The 19764-nt window shown below is 34.7% G+C and overlaps 2 protein-coding genes across 6 annotated transcripts in view; one reads left to right on the forward strand and one right to left on the reverse strand.

Moving 5' to 3' along the window:
* The window catches only part of LOC149833221 (SAGA-associated factor 29 homolog A-like), a 43210-nt gene extending 28953 nt beyond the window's left edge, over window positions 1-14257 (reverse strand). For all 5 annotated transcript variants that reach the window (XR_016433409.1, XR_016433408.1, XR_016433407.1 and 2 more), the window contains exons 1-2: window positions 13974-14257; window positions 12272-12365 (exon numbers count right to left, since the gene is read on the reverse strand). Coding sequence is in view for 2 of the 5 variants with exons in the window: in XM_090014998.1 (XP_089871124.1) it covers window positions 12272-12365; window positions 13974-14091 (212 nt within the window). In the remaining 3 variants the exon portion in view is untranslated. The remainder of the gene's footprint in view (window positions 1-12271; window positions 12366-13973) is intronic.
* Window positions 14258-18021: 3764 nt separating this feature from the next.
* Window positions 18022-19764, forward strand: part of LOC149833222 (serine carboxypeptidase-like 12) — a 30939-nt gene continuing 29196 nt past the window's right edge. Inside the window, exons 1-2 of the mRNA XM_090013390.1 lie at window positions 18022-18161; window positions 19144-19289. Coding sequence (XP_089869516.1) covers window positions 18022-18161; window positions 19144-19289 — 286 coding nt within the window. The remainder of the gene's footprint in view (window positions 18162-19143; window positions 19290-19764) is intronic.

Raw genomic sequence — 19764 nt, forward strand, 5'->3', positions numbered from 1 at the left:
CAAAGGAGAGTTTAAAATATTATTTCATAAATGATGTGACAGGATGATAATAGATTATACTTAAGCTATGAAATAACCGATGATATAGTAAACGTTTTACGTGAAATATAACTACTTAAAAGGTGAAAAAAATAATCACTTTGAAATTTTATAAGAGGTTTTAAGATTTTAGAGAAGTATATTGATGATAGCTTTTTACTTAATATAAATGATTCATAATTAAGAATAATAATCTCATGAATTATGAGGAATCATGTATGGAGGTCGGCTAGCTTATCGTATGAGAGGTTGTCACAAAAGGACAAAAGATATAAAAGGTGAAATGAAATGAGTGATGTGATCCAAGTCATGATAGCTTTTTACTTAAGGTAAATGGTTCTTATGGATATACGTAAAAGGAGATAGGACAAGAAGTTATTATGAGAGTGTACTTGAAAGATGACAAGTTGAAAGACATAAAGAATGTGTCATGATGAATGTGTTTCTATGAGTATTGAGAGTATACGAAAATATAGTTTGACTTTGAATAGTAAAACAAACACAAAAAAAATCGATAAGAAAAAGCCTTTTAAAATAAGATATTATCAAAAGCAATGATCTTAATAAGTGTGATGAATTTATAAGTCACTTAGTTTGCATATTCCTAATTCTCTTCTAATACGTGTGAAGTCTTCATGTTTTAGTGGTTTAGTGAATATATCCGCTAACTGTTGATTAGTGGGTATAAATTCGAGTTTAATAATGTTGTTTAAGACTTGTTCTCTTAAGAAGTGATGTCTTATTTGAATGTGCTTAGTTCGTGAGTGTAAAATGGGATTTTTAGATAAGTTTATAGCACTAGTATTGTCACAGAAAATAGTTGTATTTTCAAAATTTAAACCAAAATCTTTTAAGGTTTGTTTCATCCAGATAACTTGTGTACAGGCTAGGCTAGCAGCAATGTATTCAGCTTCAGTGGTTGATAAGGATACACAATTTTGTTTCTTACTGAACCATGAAACTAGTGAGTGCCCTAGCATGTGACATGTTCCACTTGTGCTTTTTCTATCAGATTTACTTCCAGCAAAGTCAGCATCGCTGTATGAGATTAGATCAAATGTAGAGGATTTTGAATAGAATAATCCAAAATCAACTGTGTCTTTTAAATATCTCATTATTCTTTTTACAGCTTTAAGATGTGATTCTTTTGGATTTGACTGAAACCTAGCACACAAGCAAACACTGAACATAATATCTGGACGGCTAGCAGTTAAATAAAGAAGTGATCCTATCATACCTCGGTATACCTTTGTATCAACAGACTTACCATCTTCATCTTTGTCCAAAACAGTAGTAGTGCTCATAGGAGTAGATTTTGAAGCAGTTGAGTTCATGTTGAACCTCTTTAGAAGTTCACGAGCATACTTAGACTGATTGATGAAAACTCCATCCTTGGTTTGCTTAATATTCAGTCCAAGAAAGTAGGTGAGTTCTCCCATCATACTCATTTCAAACTCTTTCTGCATGGACTTAGAAAATTCTTCACAAAGAGTGTTGTTAGATGATCCAAAGATGATATCGTCTACATATATCTGAACAATTAGGGTATGATCATTCACTATTTTTACAAATAATGTAGAGTCTGCTTTGCCTATAGAAAAACCAGTTTTTAACAAGAAGGTTTTAAGTCTATCATACCAAGCACGAGGTGCTTGTTTTAAACCATACAAAGCACGTTTGAGTTTGAAAACATGATCTGGATATTGTTTATTTTCAAATCCTGGAGGTTGTTTTACATAAACTTCTTCATTTATAAAACCATTTAAAAAGGCACTTTTAACATCCATTTGATATAATTTGAAATCCATATAGCTTGCATATGCTAAAAACATTCTAATAGATTCAAGTCTAGCAACAGGAGCAAATGTTTCATTAAAATCACTACCTTCCTCCTGGTTGTATCCTTGAGCTACTAGTCTGGCCTTGTTTCTTATAACATTACCTGTTTCGTCTAGCTTGTTTCTGAAGATCCATCTTGTTCCAATGATTGGATGATCCTTTGGTCTAGGTACAAGATCCCAAACTTCATTCCTTTGGAATTGATTCAGTTCTTCAGTCATGGCTAGCATCCAGAACTCATCGATGATGGCTTCATCAATCTTCTTTGGTTCAAGTTGAGAAATGAATGCCATATTTGCAATTCGTTCTAGCTGAGCTCTAGTTTGAACCCCCTTTGTCAGGTCTCCCAAAATCTGCTTTTGAGGATGATCTTTGATATCGACAAATGTTCTTTGATGATCATCTTCATTAGACTTAGCTGTGTTATCTAAAAATAAATTTGTACTTTGAATATCATCATCGTTAGTTTGCTTATGAACAGATTGATCAATAGATTCATAGAAACTAACATGCATAGATTCTTCAATAGACTTAGAATGCTTATTGAAAACCCTGTATGCTTTACTATGACTCGAATATCCTAAAAATATGCCTTCAATAGATTTAGCATCAAATTTATCTAGGCTATCTTTTGTGTTTAGGATAAAGCATTTACAACCAAAGACTTTGAAATAGTCTATTCTTGGAGTTCTGTCATAGAATAGTTCATATGGAGTTTTATTTAATAGGGGTCTAATGAGAACTCTATTTGTTATGTAGCATGCAGTATTAACAGCTTCTGCCCAAAAAGATTTAACAAGATTATTGTGTTGGAGCATAGTCCTGGCAGATTCCTGAAGGGTTCTATTCTTTCTTTCTACTACACCATTTTGAGGTGCAGCTCTAAGAAAGGCAAAGTTATGAGAAATACCATGCAAGTTACAAAAATTTTCAAAAAGCTCATTTTCAAATTCTCCTTCATGGTCACTACGGATTTTAACAATAGAACAAGATTTTTTATTTTGTAACTTTTTACATAAGATTTCAAATTGACAAAACGTGTCACTTTTGTTTTTCAAAAATATTACCCAAGTAAATCTTGAGTAGTCATCTACAATGACAAAAGCATATCTGTTATGATTAAGGCTAGCTACCCTAGAAGGACCAAACAGATCCAGGTGGAGAAGCTCTAAAGGTCTTTTACTTGAAATGACATTTTTTTATTTGAAAGATGATTTTGACAATTTTCCTAATTGACATGCATCACAAAAATAATCCTTTTTAAAAGAAATTTTGGGTAACCCACGTACTAACTTATCTTTAGCTAATTTAGACATGTATTTAGAATTGACATGACCCATTCTCATGTGCCATAGATGTTGAGTGTCATTATTAGCTATGAGGCAATGTTCTGTGATGTTTTCTAGGTATAGTTCATATATGTTATTCTTTCTTATACCTTTTAAGATGATGTTTCCATTAGTGTCAGTTATGAGGCATGCATCATGATTAAAGTTAACATTATAACCTGTGTCACACATTTGACTGATACTTAGTAGGTTATGTTTTAAGCCTTTAACAAGGAGAATGTCTTTGATAAGAGGTTTATCTATGTTACCAATATTACCAATACCAATTATCAAACCTTTGTTGTTATCTCCAAAGGTGACGGTTCCTCCTTCTTTATGATGAAGAACAGCAAAAAGCTCTGGATGTCCTGTCATGTGCTTTGAACATCCACTATCTAGTATCCATCTGTTCTTCTTCTTTGGAGCCTGCAAAACATTAAGTAAATCTCTTTTTTGGTACCCGATCGGGTCCTTTTTTGTTAGACTTTGGAACCCATATCCATTTGGATTTGGGTTTGTCTATATCTTTAGAGGAGTTAAAAAAATTATCATTATAATACTCCTTATTTGGTTCAGATGAACCTTTCACAAACGTGGTCTTTCGATTGATACAAGAAGGTTTGTTGAAATGAGAATAGCCAATACCATTCTTGTAGAAAGTGACTTTCTGAGAGGATAAGAGTTTATCCAAGTTCTCTTTACCTTTAGTAAACTTGAAAACCGTTTTCATGAGGTTCTTAGTTTTACTTTTTAGTTCTGAAATTTCTACTTGCAGATTTTTAGTTTTGGAGCTAGTAGAAGAGATTTCAGACATAAGCATTAAGTTTTTCTTTTTCAACTCAGAGTTTTTACTACTGAGTTTTTCATTTTTCTGGGAAAGCTCTAGATTTTCAGATTTTAAGGCTTTATTTTTTAAACTAAATTTTCTAGATTCTTCAAATAATTCTTGAAAAGCATCTAGAAGTTCTTCAAAGGAAAAATCAGAAATTTCACTTACAGAGTTTTCGTTTGCCATGAAGCACATGTTTGCAGTTTCGGCTTCATCATCACTTGACTCTTCACTGGTGGATGGTTCTGAATCATCCCATTGAGCATGCAGAGCCTTTTTCTTGAAGAACCTCTTCTTTGGTTCCTCAGTCTTGGATTTTCTTTTGAGAAGGGGACAGTCACGTCTCAAGTGGCCTGGCTTATTACATTGATAGCACATGGGATCTTCTTTAGGATCTTTTCTATCCTTGTGCCTGTTTGGAAGTCGGTTCCTTCTCATGAAGCGCTGGAATTTTCTGGTAAGTAGCGCAATTTCGGATTCTTTATCTGAGTCTTCATTCTCAGATAGAGCTGGGAAAGCTAGAGTTTTCTTTACTGGTTGCTCTTCTTCCCTTCTTTCTTTCATGTGGACTTCATAGGCCATAAGATTGCCTATTAAGTCGTCCAAAGTAAGCTTAGATAAATCTTGAGCTTCTTCAATAGCTGTAGTCTTTTTCTCCCAATCAGTTGTGAGAGATCTCAAGATTTTCTTCACTTTTTCTGTCTGGAAATATGTTACACTAAGAGATTTCAGATCGTTGGTGATGTTGGTGAATCTGGTGAACATCTCTGTGATGGGTTCATCTTTGTTCATTTTGAACAACTCATATTTTCTAACAAGAGATGAGATTTTGGCTTCTTTTACTTTGTTGGTTCCTTCATGAATAACCTCCAAAGAATGCCAAATGTCATATGCAAATTCACATATAGATATTCTGTTGAATTCATTCTGATCAATGGCACAATATAAGGCATTCATAGCCTTTGCATTTAGGTTTGTCATTTTCTTTTCTTCATCAGACCATAAGTTATAGTCTGCGGATGGAGATGTGTATGGATGCTCAACAATTTTTCATACAGCAAAGTCTATGGATTTGAGAAAGATAGCCATTCTGTACTTCCAATATCCATAGTTGGAGCCATTGAAGAAAGGAGGACGAGATGCGTGCTGACCTTCAATATCACGAGCATAAGAGGTAGATGCCATCTGTGCTGGAAGACTTGTTATGTCGAAACCAGCAAACCTGCTCTGATACCAAATGAAATTCCACTAGAGGGGGGGTGAATAGTGAAATACGATAAAGATCGATAAAATAAAATAATCAAGCAATAAGGCACAACACATAAAACACAGAATTTATACTGGTTCGGTCAGTACCCAGACCTACATCCAGTCCCCAAGCAAACCACTTGAGCTTTCCACTATAACATCCGAGTCACCGGATAAATAGTACAACACCCTCTTCCTCAGAGGTCTTCTTCTCTCAACAGAGAAGGACAACACCCTCTTTCACAGAGGTCTTCTTCTTTCAACAGAGAAGGGCAACACCCTCTTTCACAGAGGTCTACTTCTTTCAACAAAGAAGGAAAACAGTGAATAACAGAAAGTTACAATACTTCCTATAGAACCTTCAGAAAGATATGAATGCACGAATGAAGGATTCTCAGAATGTTCTGTTTGTCACTCAGAGAATACTCTTTGTCAAAGAGCTGGACTTGACTTTTTCTCTTTTCTTTCTTTTTTCTTTCTCTTTCTTTTTCAAGGCTCTCTTTTCAAATAATGAATAGAATTTTTCTCGTTGTAAGCTCACACGTCTATTCCATTCCTCTTGTTGAATAGTTTATTTGAGTGTGTTTATATAGATTAAAAAAGTAGTCGTTACATTTTGAAATCGTAGCCTTTTTGAAATGTGAAATGTTATGTCATTTCAAAAACATCTTTTAGAGAAATTCGAGAATGCCTTTTTCCATAAAAGTAAAATATATGGTACACTAGTCGTTGTAATATTTTAGGTAATACATATTTTATGTAAAAAGTCTATTTCTTACAATAGTACATTGAACGTTGGATTGTAGTTTTGTCTTTATTCTAATTAATGATTTGAGGTACATAAGTACTTCTTTACTTTAAATGAGTGTAAGTACAATGAGTGCTTTGAGATATTTATTTGTACATAGTCATGTCAATTGTTTTCTTTATGTTGTGTTTTTCAAAGTCTTCAGAGAGAATGAGGACTAAAAGAAAGTCGACATTCTTTGAGAATGATATTAACAAGGATTTCTTACAGGAGGTATTTAATGCTTGTACAAAGAGAATGATGACTTCAAGTAAGTCGACATTCTATGGTTTTGTAAAAAGGTAACTAGAGTCTTTTCAAAACAACATATTATATTTGTTTTTCTTTGTGTAGCCGATTTTCATGTTTTGTCTTTTACCTATTTTTGAAATCATTTCTTTAAAGAAGGTAACTAGAGTCTTTTCAAAAACATTATTATACTTGTTTTCTTTGTGTAGCCGATTTCATGTTTTGTCTTTTTCCCATATTAAAAACATTTCTTTAAAGAAGGTAATTTGAGTCTTTTCAAAAACATATTATATTTGTTTTTCTCTATGTAGCCGATTTCATGTTTTGTCTTTTTCCTGCATTTCTTTTTCATGTTGTCTTGTATATAGTGTAAGGTACAATTATTACATGACAAAATATCTTTTTCATAAAAGGTTGTAAGAAGGTACAATTATTAGTTTTCAAAAAGAAGCTTTTTGAAACTATCGTATACTTTTATGATATAGTTTATATGCATGAGTATGTAATATGCAATATGCATGTTCCTGAAGGTTCTGTTACATATGACTCTAAAGAAGAAAAAAATCTTCATCTTGAGGTAGCCGATATCTTCAGTTGAACTTTAGGAATGCATGGCTCATCAAGCTTTTTCTTCAAGGAGTATGATTGCACTAAAGTTGTACTTGAACAGGAAGTCTCCATCCTTTTTGGGTGAGATATCCTTGCATCAAATACTCGTTAGATGTATGGCAAAACATATTCAGTCATAATATAACATTTTTCAAGAGGACATATTATCATATAAAATCAAATATGACAGTGTATCATATTATGTGACATCAAAACATAGTTTCTCAACACCACCAAGAATGGAGACTCCTAAAGGGAAAGTGCTTCGCCTTCGAAAAGCACTTTATGGTTTAAAACAAACCCCCAAGGCTTGGTATGATAGGTTTAACTTTGTAATGTTAGAAAATGGTTTTTCATCCTGTTTAACTGACACTGCCTTGTTTGTTATAAAAATCAATGCAGGGATTGTGATCTTGCTTTTGTATGTAGATGATATGATTATAGCCGGTAGTAATTTTAAAGGGGTTAAAAACATAAAATCAATTTTGAAAGATAAATTTTAAATGTTTGATTTGGGTTTTCTAACTTATTTTTTGGGTATTGAAGTAGCATACTCTCATAGAGGGTATTTTTTATCTCAAACTAAGCTTGCCTCTGAGATTATTGACAGGTCAGGTATTATAGATGATAAGGTTTGTGAAACTCCTGCTATAGTGGGAGCCAAGATGAAGATTGATGATGGTATTTCTCTCTCCGATCCCACTCCTTACAGACAGATTGTGGGATCATTAATGTATCTGAGTATTACTAGACCAGATACTGCAAGTCAGTTTCAACATGCACCAACATCGGTTCACATGAGTGTCGTGTTGCGGGTCGTAAGATACATAAAGGGTACACTAAATAAGGGAGTATTCTTATCCTCTTTTTCTGAATTAAAATTAATTGCTTATACTGATTCTGACTGGGGAGGTGACCCAAATAACCGTCACTCCATCACTGGTTTTTGTGTGTTTTTAGAAAACTCGCTGATCTCATGAAGATGCAAGAAGCAGCATAAAGTGTCTCTATCCTCAACTGAAGCTGAATATCGCATCATGGCAACTACTACCATGAAAATCGCATGGATTCATCAGCTACTAGAAGACATGGGGATTACAATAGAAGGGTCCACTCAGCCATGCTGTGACAACAAGAGTGCAATTTATATTGCCAAAAACCATACCTTCCACGATCGGACTAAGCACATTGAAATGGACTGTCACTATGTTCGAGAAGCCTATCTGAAAGGAGTCATCGATCTTCCATATGTCACTTCAGAATATCAGTTGACAGATTTCTTCACCAAAGCTTTGTGTGCTCCGCGTTTCAACTTTCTCCTTGGCAAACTTTCGGTCATCTTGCCCTATGTTTAAGGGGGGTGTTAAATTATTATGTATCAATTATTGTAATCTCATATATATTTTATATATATATAAGGTGATACATATACATATATGATATATATGTATATGTATATGTATCTACCTAATTATATATATAAAATATATATTTCTTTATTATTAGTCATAGGGGTAGTTTAGTCATTTCTCAATTCTTGCGCATATTCATTTTACGAATATGCTTGTATTTTTGCTTTTTGCTTTTTACTTATTTTCTTTTTCTTCTTTTTTATTTTCTTTTGACTAAAGTCAAATGTACCTTGGGGGCCCACTCTCATAGACGTTGGGCCCCTTCAATGGTCACAATTGTGACCGTTGGAGGGGCTCCAACGTTTATGAGTTGGCCCCCTCCAAGGTCTTTCTCATTATGTATAAATAGGGGCATTCCCCCCTTGTAACTTCATGGCTTTGGGTCAAAGCCCAAGTGTTTCTCAATAAAGCTTTTATTCTTTTATGCCTTTTGTGCATTTGTGAGATTTGGTGAGTTGTGCGTTTGTGCACAAGTGTTCTAAGAGTGCTTATCGTGCATATGTGCATGTGTTTATCATCAAGAATATTAAGGTCTTGATCATAGTATCTTGTTTAAGATATTTTTACAGGCGGCACACGAAATTGAGGACGTCTTTAGAAGATGTTGGAGTACCGCCGAAATTTGATTAAGAGTTTCATTAATATCTCTTCTGTTTTTGTTCACTTCTTTTTTCGATACAACTTCACCAACGGAAGTCGTTTTACTCTTAAGCTTAGGGCAAACCGGTCTAATATGTCCTGGTTCATTACAAAAGTGACAAATCACACCATTCCTATATCCACTATTGGATCCATTTTCATAGTTATTGTTTTTGGAAAAGTGAGGAGGTTTATAGGTTTTTACATTTGATCTCGACCTAGTAACGGCCAAAATATCATCATTCTTATAAGTCATGCCAAGACGAGTTTCCTCTTGGCATACTTCGGCAAGAGCATCTTCAATAGGCAAGGCCTTGCTCCTATGAAGAAAGGATGCCCTTGTTCAAATTTCGGTCTTAGACCAGAAAGGAATTGAAAAAAGTGTTCTTTTTCAACTTGTTTTCTTCTCATTTTAATGTCTTCCCGAGCCACCCATTTAGACTCAAGAAGAGCAAGTTCGTCCCAAAGGGGAGACAAAGCACTAAAATAATCGGGTACACTCATGTCCCCTTGTTTAGTGGATCTAATTTTTTCTTTACAAAAAAATTGTCTAGCTAGATCCCTTTGAGTATACATACCCTTAAAGAAGAACCATGCTTCATTGGCTCTTCTAAACTTAGCAATGTTGGCACAAATTTTTATGTCAACATTATTCATGAACCATGCCAAAATCTTGACATGGTTACTTTCTCAATCTTCTACCTTTACTTGATGGTCATGAATGGCTTTAAGGCGATCATCTCTATCAAGAGTCTTTTTAACACTTTCGATTTTGGTGAGCTTTAATGTTGGTTCAAGAGAGGTTTCCATCACGGAGCCCCAAAGTTTCTTTCCGCGAAGGTGATTCTCTGTAGCCGACGCCCACATTAAATAATTTGAACCATTGAGCTTGAAGGAGAGCTCCACCCTTGAATCGTGCTTCATATTGAAGAAAGTAGAAATGAGAAGGAAAGAACTTGGTCACAATCAGTGTTTTAAAACTCATCGAGTCAACTCGTTGACTCGGCTGACTTGGCTCGGCTCGCCCCTCCAGCGAGTCAACCCAGCAAGGCAAACTCGGTTTGCCAAAACTCGAGCTTGACTCGGGCTTGACTCGGCCTGACTCGGCTTGACTCGGGCGAGTTTTGGGATGTTTGAAATTTGTTTTTTGAGTTTCAAATTACAGTTTCGAAATATATAAGTACATATATTTTAACAAGGGTTACCCCCAGATTTTGTATAAAAAAGAAAATAAAAATCATTTAAAGATAAAAAAGCATTTAAATCCATAGAATAAAATTGCCATGTTGTTCGAACTATTGTTCACCTTGTGTTATCAACTTATTCTAGCAAAATATTTTAAAGAAATGATTCTCACTATATATGGCGGGTCAACTGTGCCTATGGGAAGTCACATTTAGGTTTCATCATCCATTTGTTATGTGAACAAGCATTGTACATATTCAAATATTAGTAGTCTTTTTATAGTTGTGCCATTAATATATTCCCTGCATAGTTTTATACATGAGAAAATTGCTTATTTATGTTGATATTGGGCATTCTGTAAACTTTCAATATGCACATATATCCCTGTTTTACATTTATGGATTTGTTAGAGAGGGAATTAAAACTTTTAAAACAAGCTAGCATATATGAATGGCCATTTTAGGAACCTTAGGTAGTAGCAGACTGAACTCATGGTGACCAAATCCTCTAATTCAAGTCATGAATTAGTCAAAGTGCTTGTATAGATATCAAATTCAATTATTCAAGCAAACCTCTATAGCTCTTTGCAGTTGTTTTTATATTCTTACAGACGTTTGGAGACTATGTTTACTCAAAAACATGGTTTCAGACAAATTATATATTGTTTTTCTTTTAAAATCAAAAGTTAACAAAACCCGGTCTGAGTCACCGAGTTGACCCACCGAGTCACGAGTCAATAAAGAACGAGTCGAGTTCCGAGTCACGGGTTTTAAAACCTTGGTCACAATCTTCAAAGTTGCACAAAAGAAACCTTCCAAGATCAAAAGAAGCCAAATGGCACTGATACCATGTAATGAAATGAGCGAAAATACAAATAAGTGCTAACACTTAAAGGTCCAATAATGGACAGGAAGAAATCACAAGCACATAAAGTGCAAACACACAAACCCACTAAGGAGAAATGCCAAAAGGCAAAAATGAGATAAATATTATTGAGAAGAAGTGAGAGAACAAGATACAAAAAATAAGGGGGACCCCCTTTATATACATAAAGAATGAGGAAGAGAGGGGGCCATTGGGGCTCCCATATTGTAGACGTTAGATCCCCAATAGAACCAAAAAGTAAAAAATAAAGAAAAGAAAAAACAAAAAAAAACAAAAATAAGTTGTTTTATAAAACAACTTTTGTTACATGTGAAAAGACCAAAATATCCCTATCAGGTATTTTGGAATAAACAGAAAAATTATATATATATATATAAACACATGCTACTCGTATGTCACATAAAGGCAACTGGCCTTTGCTGATTTTTTCTTTTTTTCGTATACGTCACATGGCCTTTACTGTTTAATATATAAGTGAAAAGCAGCAGCAAGTCAGAAACATAAAAATAAGTCCTAAACCACAGACAAACACACACACATGTGTATACTATAGTACAATTGGTGAATTTGCTAAGATTATCGTATATTTGCAGGTTGTATCACCTCCTCCCTCCCTTGAACAAAAAAGGATTCAAGTACATTTGGAACATTGTAGTCACAGTTCACTGCCTACTGTAGAAAATCCAGTAGCTATGAGGATGAATATGTCTCAAGTTCATTTAAATGAAATCCCATTTCCAGTAATTATGTGTCTAAAAGAAACCTCATTTTGATTGATCATTACATCCTGCTTTGCTCTCTACAAGACCAAATAAGAGACTACAGTCTCTAGAGGACCACAGAAATATATTTTACTGTAGAAGATTCAAAGATTTCAAGAAAATAATTGATGTTTGGCATCTTAGGTGGTTTCATAGTGTGTCTAAACATTTAGTTCTCTAACCTTCAATTTAGCGTAAAAAAATTTGTTCTCTTGCACCAATATGTGTGTGTGTATTATTCTAATCATTGATAACTAGTTAAGGTTCGTGTGGGTTATGTATTGATAACTAGTTAAGGTTCATATGGACATATTTCTCAAAATAAACATAAAGATTGATCAACACATTTAAGCCAGATCTTTTTCTTGCACATAATAATAGATAAAGATGAAGTAAGAAAAGATGCAGAGAAAAACTGAAAGTAAAGAGTGTAACTTAGCTAGAAAAAGTAAAATGCATACGCTACTTCAGTTTCCGCAAGATCTTTTGCTTGCACATACAGTGCTCGCAGCTTTAGCCAGACACTGTCTCCAAACTTCTCAATTTGCTCTGAAGCTGCATCAATATTTAAAGAATTCTTTATTAATCCATCTTACAGAGAGATATGAGATAGTGTGAAGGTCAATAGACTCAATAATACAAGGAATGCATGCATATGGTGACAGAGAGGATACATAACATCGAAAAACTAAGATTTTACGTGAACATAAGAACGTGTTAGAATCTTATTTGCAGCAATTAGTTGAAATTCTAATTTATGTTGACAACTTCACCAAATTATTTTCCCTTGATAGTTCTTCAGCGTCTTACATAAGTAACTAGTACAAATAGTACTTAAAATACTGACAGAAATATAATTGATTTTACTATGTATTCTTAAGGAATGCAAGGGACCTTTTTCTTTCAAGTGCAAGTGTGCTTTTATTAAATTCAGTAAAGTATCCATGATATTGCATTATAACTCAAAAAAAAACTCAGCAACAATATCAGGATAACTGCATCAGTCTGCATAGATGCAGGAATGCACTAGCACAATAATGCATACATGCTTGCATACATGCTTGCATACATGCTTGCATACATGCTTGCATACACACATATGTATGTATGCATCAATAAATTCATGCAAACATAAGTACATACATACATATAATATATAAGAGAAAGAAGATGGCACCTCTAAGTCCTAACACCTTTTTAAGTTGGTAGTTGTGCAATTATGAATTCCATTTGCATTATAAGATTTTTGAAAATGACAAGGAATCATTTCTTTACAGCATTACTTTTTTTCCCTTTTGGCTATGGTATCCTTTAGTGCTTTTCAAAGAATATAACATATATTGCATTGGTCCACATAACATAAGGGAGAGATAGAGAGATCATCCAACTTCTCTTGTGTCTACAATAATAATAATAATAATAATAATAATAATAATAATTATTATTATTATTATTATTATTATTATTATTATTATTATTATTATTATTATTTTTCTGTTTAAATAACCAAGCTGGAGGATGGCCCAGAGTGGGATTTAAAACCCAAGGTTCCCTCAGTTAAAATGGTGCAGCTCTACCAATCCAACTATCATATTCAGTCCTTTCCCATAACATCTCAGTCCTACTAGATGATACAAAACCCAATTTATTAAAAAAAAAAATTCACCAGAACTTGTTGAAAATAATCCAAACTCTAAAGAATATATGAGAATTTCATTCATGAACGATAGATTGACTGTCGGTATGCTTTATTAACAGTAACATCTTGAATGACAGAAAATCTTGATATCAAGTCTACAACACCTGGTTTATTGAAAGTTGGTATCCATGAGAAATTTTTTTGTAATCACAAGCACTTACTGAACATTTAATTTCTAACATGGTATCAGAGCTACTCGCCAGATAAATATCTAAACTGAGTTCTTTCCAAAATAGGGCTACTGAACTCATCAGAATTGTCGAGAATTCGCCATTTTCGCCAAAAATCAAGCAGACAAACCACAAATAATTTGCCCATTAGAAATCCCAACCATCATGAGACGAACATGCAAATAATTCACGGCGAAACAAAAAAAAAAACTAAATGCAACTGAGAAATCATTAAGATACACACACACAAGAGAGAGAGAGAGAGGTTAGGGTTTGTGGAAAGATTTCGATTACAGGATTGAGAGAGGCGTTTGTGGATCTTGTTGATCTCGACGAAGACGTCGTCCTGCTCCTTCCGCAACCGATCGAGCTCCTTCGCGCTCTCCATCGCCCCACCCGCTGCCATCTCCATTCCCTCCTCTTTTCCTTCTTCTTCCTTCCTTCCTTCCTTTGTTCCTGCCTTGTACGGAGAAAAGAGGAAACAACAGTAGATCCCCGCCGTACCTCCAATTTTTTGGAAAAAAAAAAGGAAAAATCAAGAAATGATTAGAAAAAAAACCCCACCAAATTCGTCCCCCGCCTTTTTTTCCACTCTTTCGAGAATAAACGAGGAAAAAAAGGGGGCTAAAAAACGATGAACCGGACGAGTTTTTCGGGTATTTTCGATTCTTTTTCGAATCGGAAATCAACTTTTGAGCAGAAATACCACCGCGGGAGTTGCCCGCGTGGCCAGCGGGGTGGTTGTGAGGGTGCTGAGATGAAGGCACTGAATCAAACCCCAGCGTCGTTCAGAGGTGGGCTACGTAAGGCAGGTTGGTCGTAAGCCCTAGCCGGGGTTTTCCTCGCTTCAGCAAGGGTTCCTCGTCATCATAGTGGCAAATCTTACAAGATTTACCAACGGTGGCTCCCCTTGTCTGGTAGGAGCAGCTACTGCACGTCACCTTGTGTTGGGAAATTGCAGGTTCAAAACCCAGTGGTGTAGTTGTATAACTGGTAGGGGTCTGCTTAACCCCACGGCAATTCCTAGTGATATTTTCAATTTTCTCATGATATTTTCGTCAGAAACATAAATATCATGTTTTGAAAGCAATATTTATATTTTTATCCATCATTTATCATAAAAAACATGTGTTTTTTATTTGTAAATATTTTTTATATTTATTTATTACACAAAAGAATATTTTTTATAAGTTTTTGGCTGCCGAAATTTTCTCATTTATAACTTTTGTTACTATGCTCGTCATCTAAAAAAGAGAAATACCACCGATATTCTAATGAATTAATGCAATATATGCAATGTTGTTAAAATCGGTTCACTAGGTGAACCGGTTTCTTAAAAAAAACCTAAGAATCTAACCGAATTGAATCGTTTGTGAATCGACAATCTTTTACCATCAGATGTGACATGTCATTAAATAATAAAAAAAATATTAAACAAATTTTGCAACCCTCTTAAGAAATGAAATGAATCAGTTGTGAATCGACCCCTTTGGAGTAGTCATTGAACCGATTCGATCTGAATGGGCGATTCAAACTGATTTTAACAACATTGGATATATTAGTACTTTCCTCTTGAAATCTAATATTAAAAAAATACGCATTTTGAAAATATCACCTTTTAGATCGATAATATCACGTTGAAAAATATTTTTTCAAAATTTTGTATTATATATCATACATTTAATAAATATTTCATATTTTGGCATTTTCCCCTAAAATATCATAACTGATATTTGTCAAATATGAACTCAATGCCGTGATTTAAATTGTGATTGCAAATTGTTCGTGAATTATTTCTGTTTAATATTTTTGTGTAGCCAGGGGTGAATTTTTAGGTGGGCCAAGTTTTGAAAAAATTTATTATTTTATTATAAAAATTTATATTACCCCCTTCTATATTTTAGTTTTATATTTTATTTTATTGTAATTTTTTTGCCCCCTTAAGCAAAATATAAAAATTTATATTGCCCCCTTCTATATTTTAGTTTTATATTTTATTTTATTGTAATTTTTTTGCCCCCTTAAGCAAAATATAAAAATTTATATTGCCCCCTTTATATTTTAGTTTATTATAAAAAAAATTTGCACCCCCCCCCTGCTTTAAGCAAAATATAAAAATTTAGATTGCTTATTTTATATTTTAGATTTATATTTTATTTTTATATTTTATTTTATTATAAAAATTTGCTGCTCCCTTTAAGTAAAATACCCCACTTTGTATTTTATTTTATTATAAATTTTTTTGCCCCCCTTTAAGAAAAATGCTGGATCCCCCACTGTGTGTAGCATTATTCTGTCTTAAGAGTACAATGGATCCCTTCTATCTGATATGTGTCTACTTTAAGTCATTTAATTAGATAAAAAGAATCCATGTTGTGATTCAAATAAACTAGATTATGTGTGTAGTAAATGTCAGCCACACATTTTTTTTTTTTGGATAATCAAGGAAAACCATTTATTCACGATTTCCTTAAGCCTCTTTTGTTTCGTTCCCATGTAACTGAAAGACTTTTACATAAGAATGAGTAGCTATTTTCTATAAAAATCCTACCAGTTCAGTCTTCCCATGTGAAACAGTGAAAGCTTTCACATGGGGATAGGAGGTTTAATAGGATTTACGCACAAAGAGTAGTGGGAAAATCGGAGCCCACTTTCGCTAGCATGCACTTTCCTACCACGATGATTTGATATTTGTTTTATTCATTATAGGAAAGGATTACGTTGTCAGCTTAGCACTTTCTCATGTAAGTTGCATTAAGAAAAGGCCTTTTGAAATTATTTTCAAACATATTATATATATATATATTCATCCTATCTAGCTTTATCAAGCTTAATAGACAGATCATATATATAAATTCCTAAAATATGCAGGTCCGGGTTTGGGATTCTATTTTCATGACCCGACAAAACCCAAACTTAGTTATTAGTTATATGGGTAGGTTCGGATCAATCTTGACCCGACCCGTTGACAGCCCTAGGCCAGCATATGCAACATGTGTGATAATGCCCAATGTTCAGCCTTTGCCCTTCCTTCAACTCCTCTAGAACTCTTGAATCATCCTCCACTGGATATGCCACAGGAACACATAATCAGGTTTCTACTTCTATATTCGGTAACACAACAAAGATATGGAATCAAGTCAGAGCAGGGTTCGAGCTACATATGGACCACTTGTTCAGCCATTTTTATTTCCTTTTTAATTTAAAAAAAAAAGATAAATCTACTGATTTAACCTAAAGAACAACAGTTCTTTTGAAAAGTATTTTTATAAAACACACCTAAAGTTTCTGCAATAATTAAAGCACACCTAAAATTTTGGTAATTATAACATATATTTAACAACTTTAACCGAAGCAAGATCTTAGTTTTTTTATTAACCATGAAAAAATTGTTAGGTGTGTGGGGTGGCAATCGTGTCGGGTTGGCGGGTCGACCCGACAGGTTGGCGGGTCAGCATACCTCAACCGAACCCGACCCGATTTAATAAACGGGTAACCCGACACGACCCGCCAACCCATTTAATAAATGGGTTGGGTCGGGTAAACGGGTTCTCAGGTTGGCGGGTCGATGGGTTGACGGGTTGACCCACCCGCCTAACCCGTTTATTAAACGGGTCAGCCAGGTTGGCGCGTTGGCATACCCCCAACCCGAACCCGCCTAAGAGGCGGGTTGGCGGGTCGTGTCAGGTTTTGCCACCTAGGTGTGTGTGTGTGTTTTTTTTTACCCAAAAATTTAGTGTGTTTTTTTTTTATTTTCTTAAAAAATGTTAACAAATAACCCACTTAAGTAGTGGCCAACCAGACAGTAAACAATAAAATACTTTTTTTCGATAAAAAATGATAAAATACTTTTTCTGATATCTACACGGAGAAACCACCTCAAGGATCATAGACCTAGTCATGCTGGCTGTGTTTGCCGCGCACTTACAGTCGCTGTCCTGGCTTACTCATTGCCCTCGGGGAGTCGCCACACTTCGACTTGCGCAAGGGTGACACCCTTGAGATTGTGAACCACCTGCAGAGCCGAGTAGGTCCCATCCCACTACGCCAAACCCCTTTGAGGCAAACGACAAAATACTTGATGAACAAAAGATAAGGTGGGGCTGAGGTTAAGGCAATTTATGGTAGGGAACCCTTCAAGAGGGTCTATATATATATATATATATATATATATATATATATATATATATATATATATATATAAAGAGAGAGAGAGAGAGAGAGAGAGAGAGTATTTATACATGTTTGTTTAGTGGGGTGAGAAGAAGGAATTGAATTTTGTTGTGAGTGCATACTCGTTCACACCAATCGAAGCATCTTAAGGGAAAGACAAACAAAATAAATGGCACAACAGAAGAGAACTTGTCTGGCTTCTGTATTCATCTTCTTGCTTTCATGGGAGTCCCCACTTGCACTTGCATCGCCCAGGGTCAGATTCCTGCCTGGCTTAGATGGCCCTCTACCATTTGAGTTATACACCGGGTAAGCATCCATAACCACATACCCTTCATTTCTCCAATATAACTTACTACCTTTATCATGACATTCAGTCGAAGGAACGTCGCGGGTTCGAAACCCATGGGTGTCCATCCTTTTCTACAAGGCCGAAGCTGGGTATACTCCCCGGTGGGCAAGAGCAATGTTGCCAGTATCGGTATCGGCCCTGAATCGTTGGGCCACCAATTCAGCTCTATCGGCCTAAACCAATAGCTGAATCGTTTGGCATCGGCCTAAAAGTAATAAAAATTATTACATGTCAATCATAATGTGACACATGTTAAAAGCAATAAAATAAATTTAAAATAATATTAAAAAAGTAAATTTTTATACAACAACAACTACGCCTTCATCCCAAAACAATTGGGGTCGGTGATATGAACCAAAAAAGGAAATCATTCTGGGTCTTCCACATGAATCCTTTTCCTCCAATCATTTCTATCCAATGTCATGTCCTCGGTGAGGTTCAAAGCATTCATATCCTTTCCTATCATCTTCATCCATGTCTTCATAGGCCTACCCCGACCTCTTTTAACTAATATATTTTCCCATTTCTTCATCCTTCTAACTGGAGCATCATTAGGCCTTCGCCGAATATGTTCAAACCACCGTAAATGATTCTCTCTTATCTTATTTTCAAGGGATGCAACACCTACCTTGTTACGTATCTTCTCATTCCGAATCTTATCTTCTATTGTATTTTCACACATCCATCTAAGCATACGCATCTCAGCTTCACTCATTTTTTTAATATAATGTCTCTTGGCAGCCCAACATTCCGTACCACAAAATATAAAAAAAGTAATTTTTTATATTTATTAAAAAATAGTTGATTCAGGCCTGCAGCTTATCTCTACTAAGAAACATGTTCCCCTTAGTAAACTTTGGTGTGGAGTGGAAAAACACATGCAAAAAGCTTGAAAAGGTTTTTAATACTTTTGGCCTTGTGATTATTTTGGTGGTGCAGTTATATAAGTGTTGGGGAGAGGAGCGAGACCCACCTCTTCTATTATTTTGTGAAGTCAGAAAGGAACCCAGCTGGGGACCCTCTCCTGCTTTGGCTTACTGGGGGACCTGGCTGTTCTGCTTTCAGTGGGCTTGCCTTTGAAATTGGTAACCCTGCATCTCTTTTATCTTCTTTTGAAATGTCGACTGTATATACATATGGGTTAATGTTTGCTACAGTCAATTATATTAACAATGACCTAGCAAACATAATATTTATTTATTTTTCTTTTTCCTTTTTTCTTTTTCAAATCTAACGCCATTTGTGTGAACTACATGTTTTTATTAGTGGGAACCGGCTTTTTGAATTGCAGGAATATGACATGTATACAGGTTCTTCTGGTGATCCAAAAAATCCTGAGTTATAAATGTATCTTTCCCGACTCTTAAAAACATATTTTTTCATAAAAAAACATGATTCATGGGTCTATCCCTCCTAAATCAAGCTTGTTGACTTGCATCATGAGATTCCAACACCACGGTATATATATATATATATATATATATATATATATATATATATATATATATATATATATATATAAGAGAGAGAGAGAATGGTAGCTGCTCACACATTAGATGC

Source organism: Nuphar pumila, chromosome 7, assembly GCF_984573655.1.
Source record: "Nuphar pumila chromosome 7, dmNupPumi1.hap1.1, whole genome shotgun sequence".
Classification (NCBI taxonomy): Eukaryota; Viridiplantae; Streptophyta; class Magnoliopsida; order Nymphaeales; family Nymphaeaceae; genus Nuphar; species Nuphar pumila.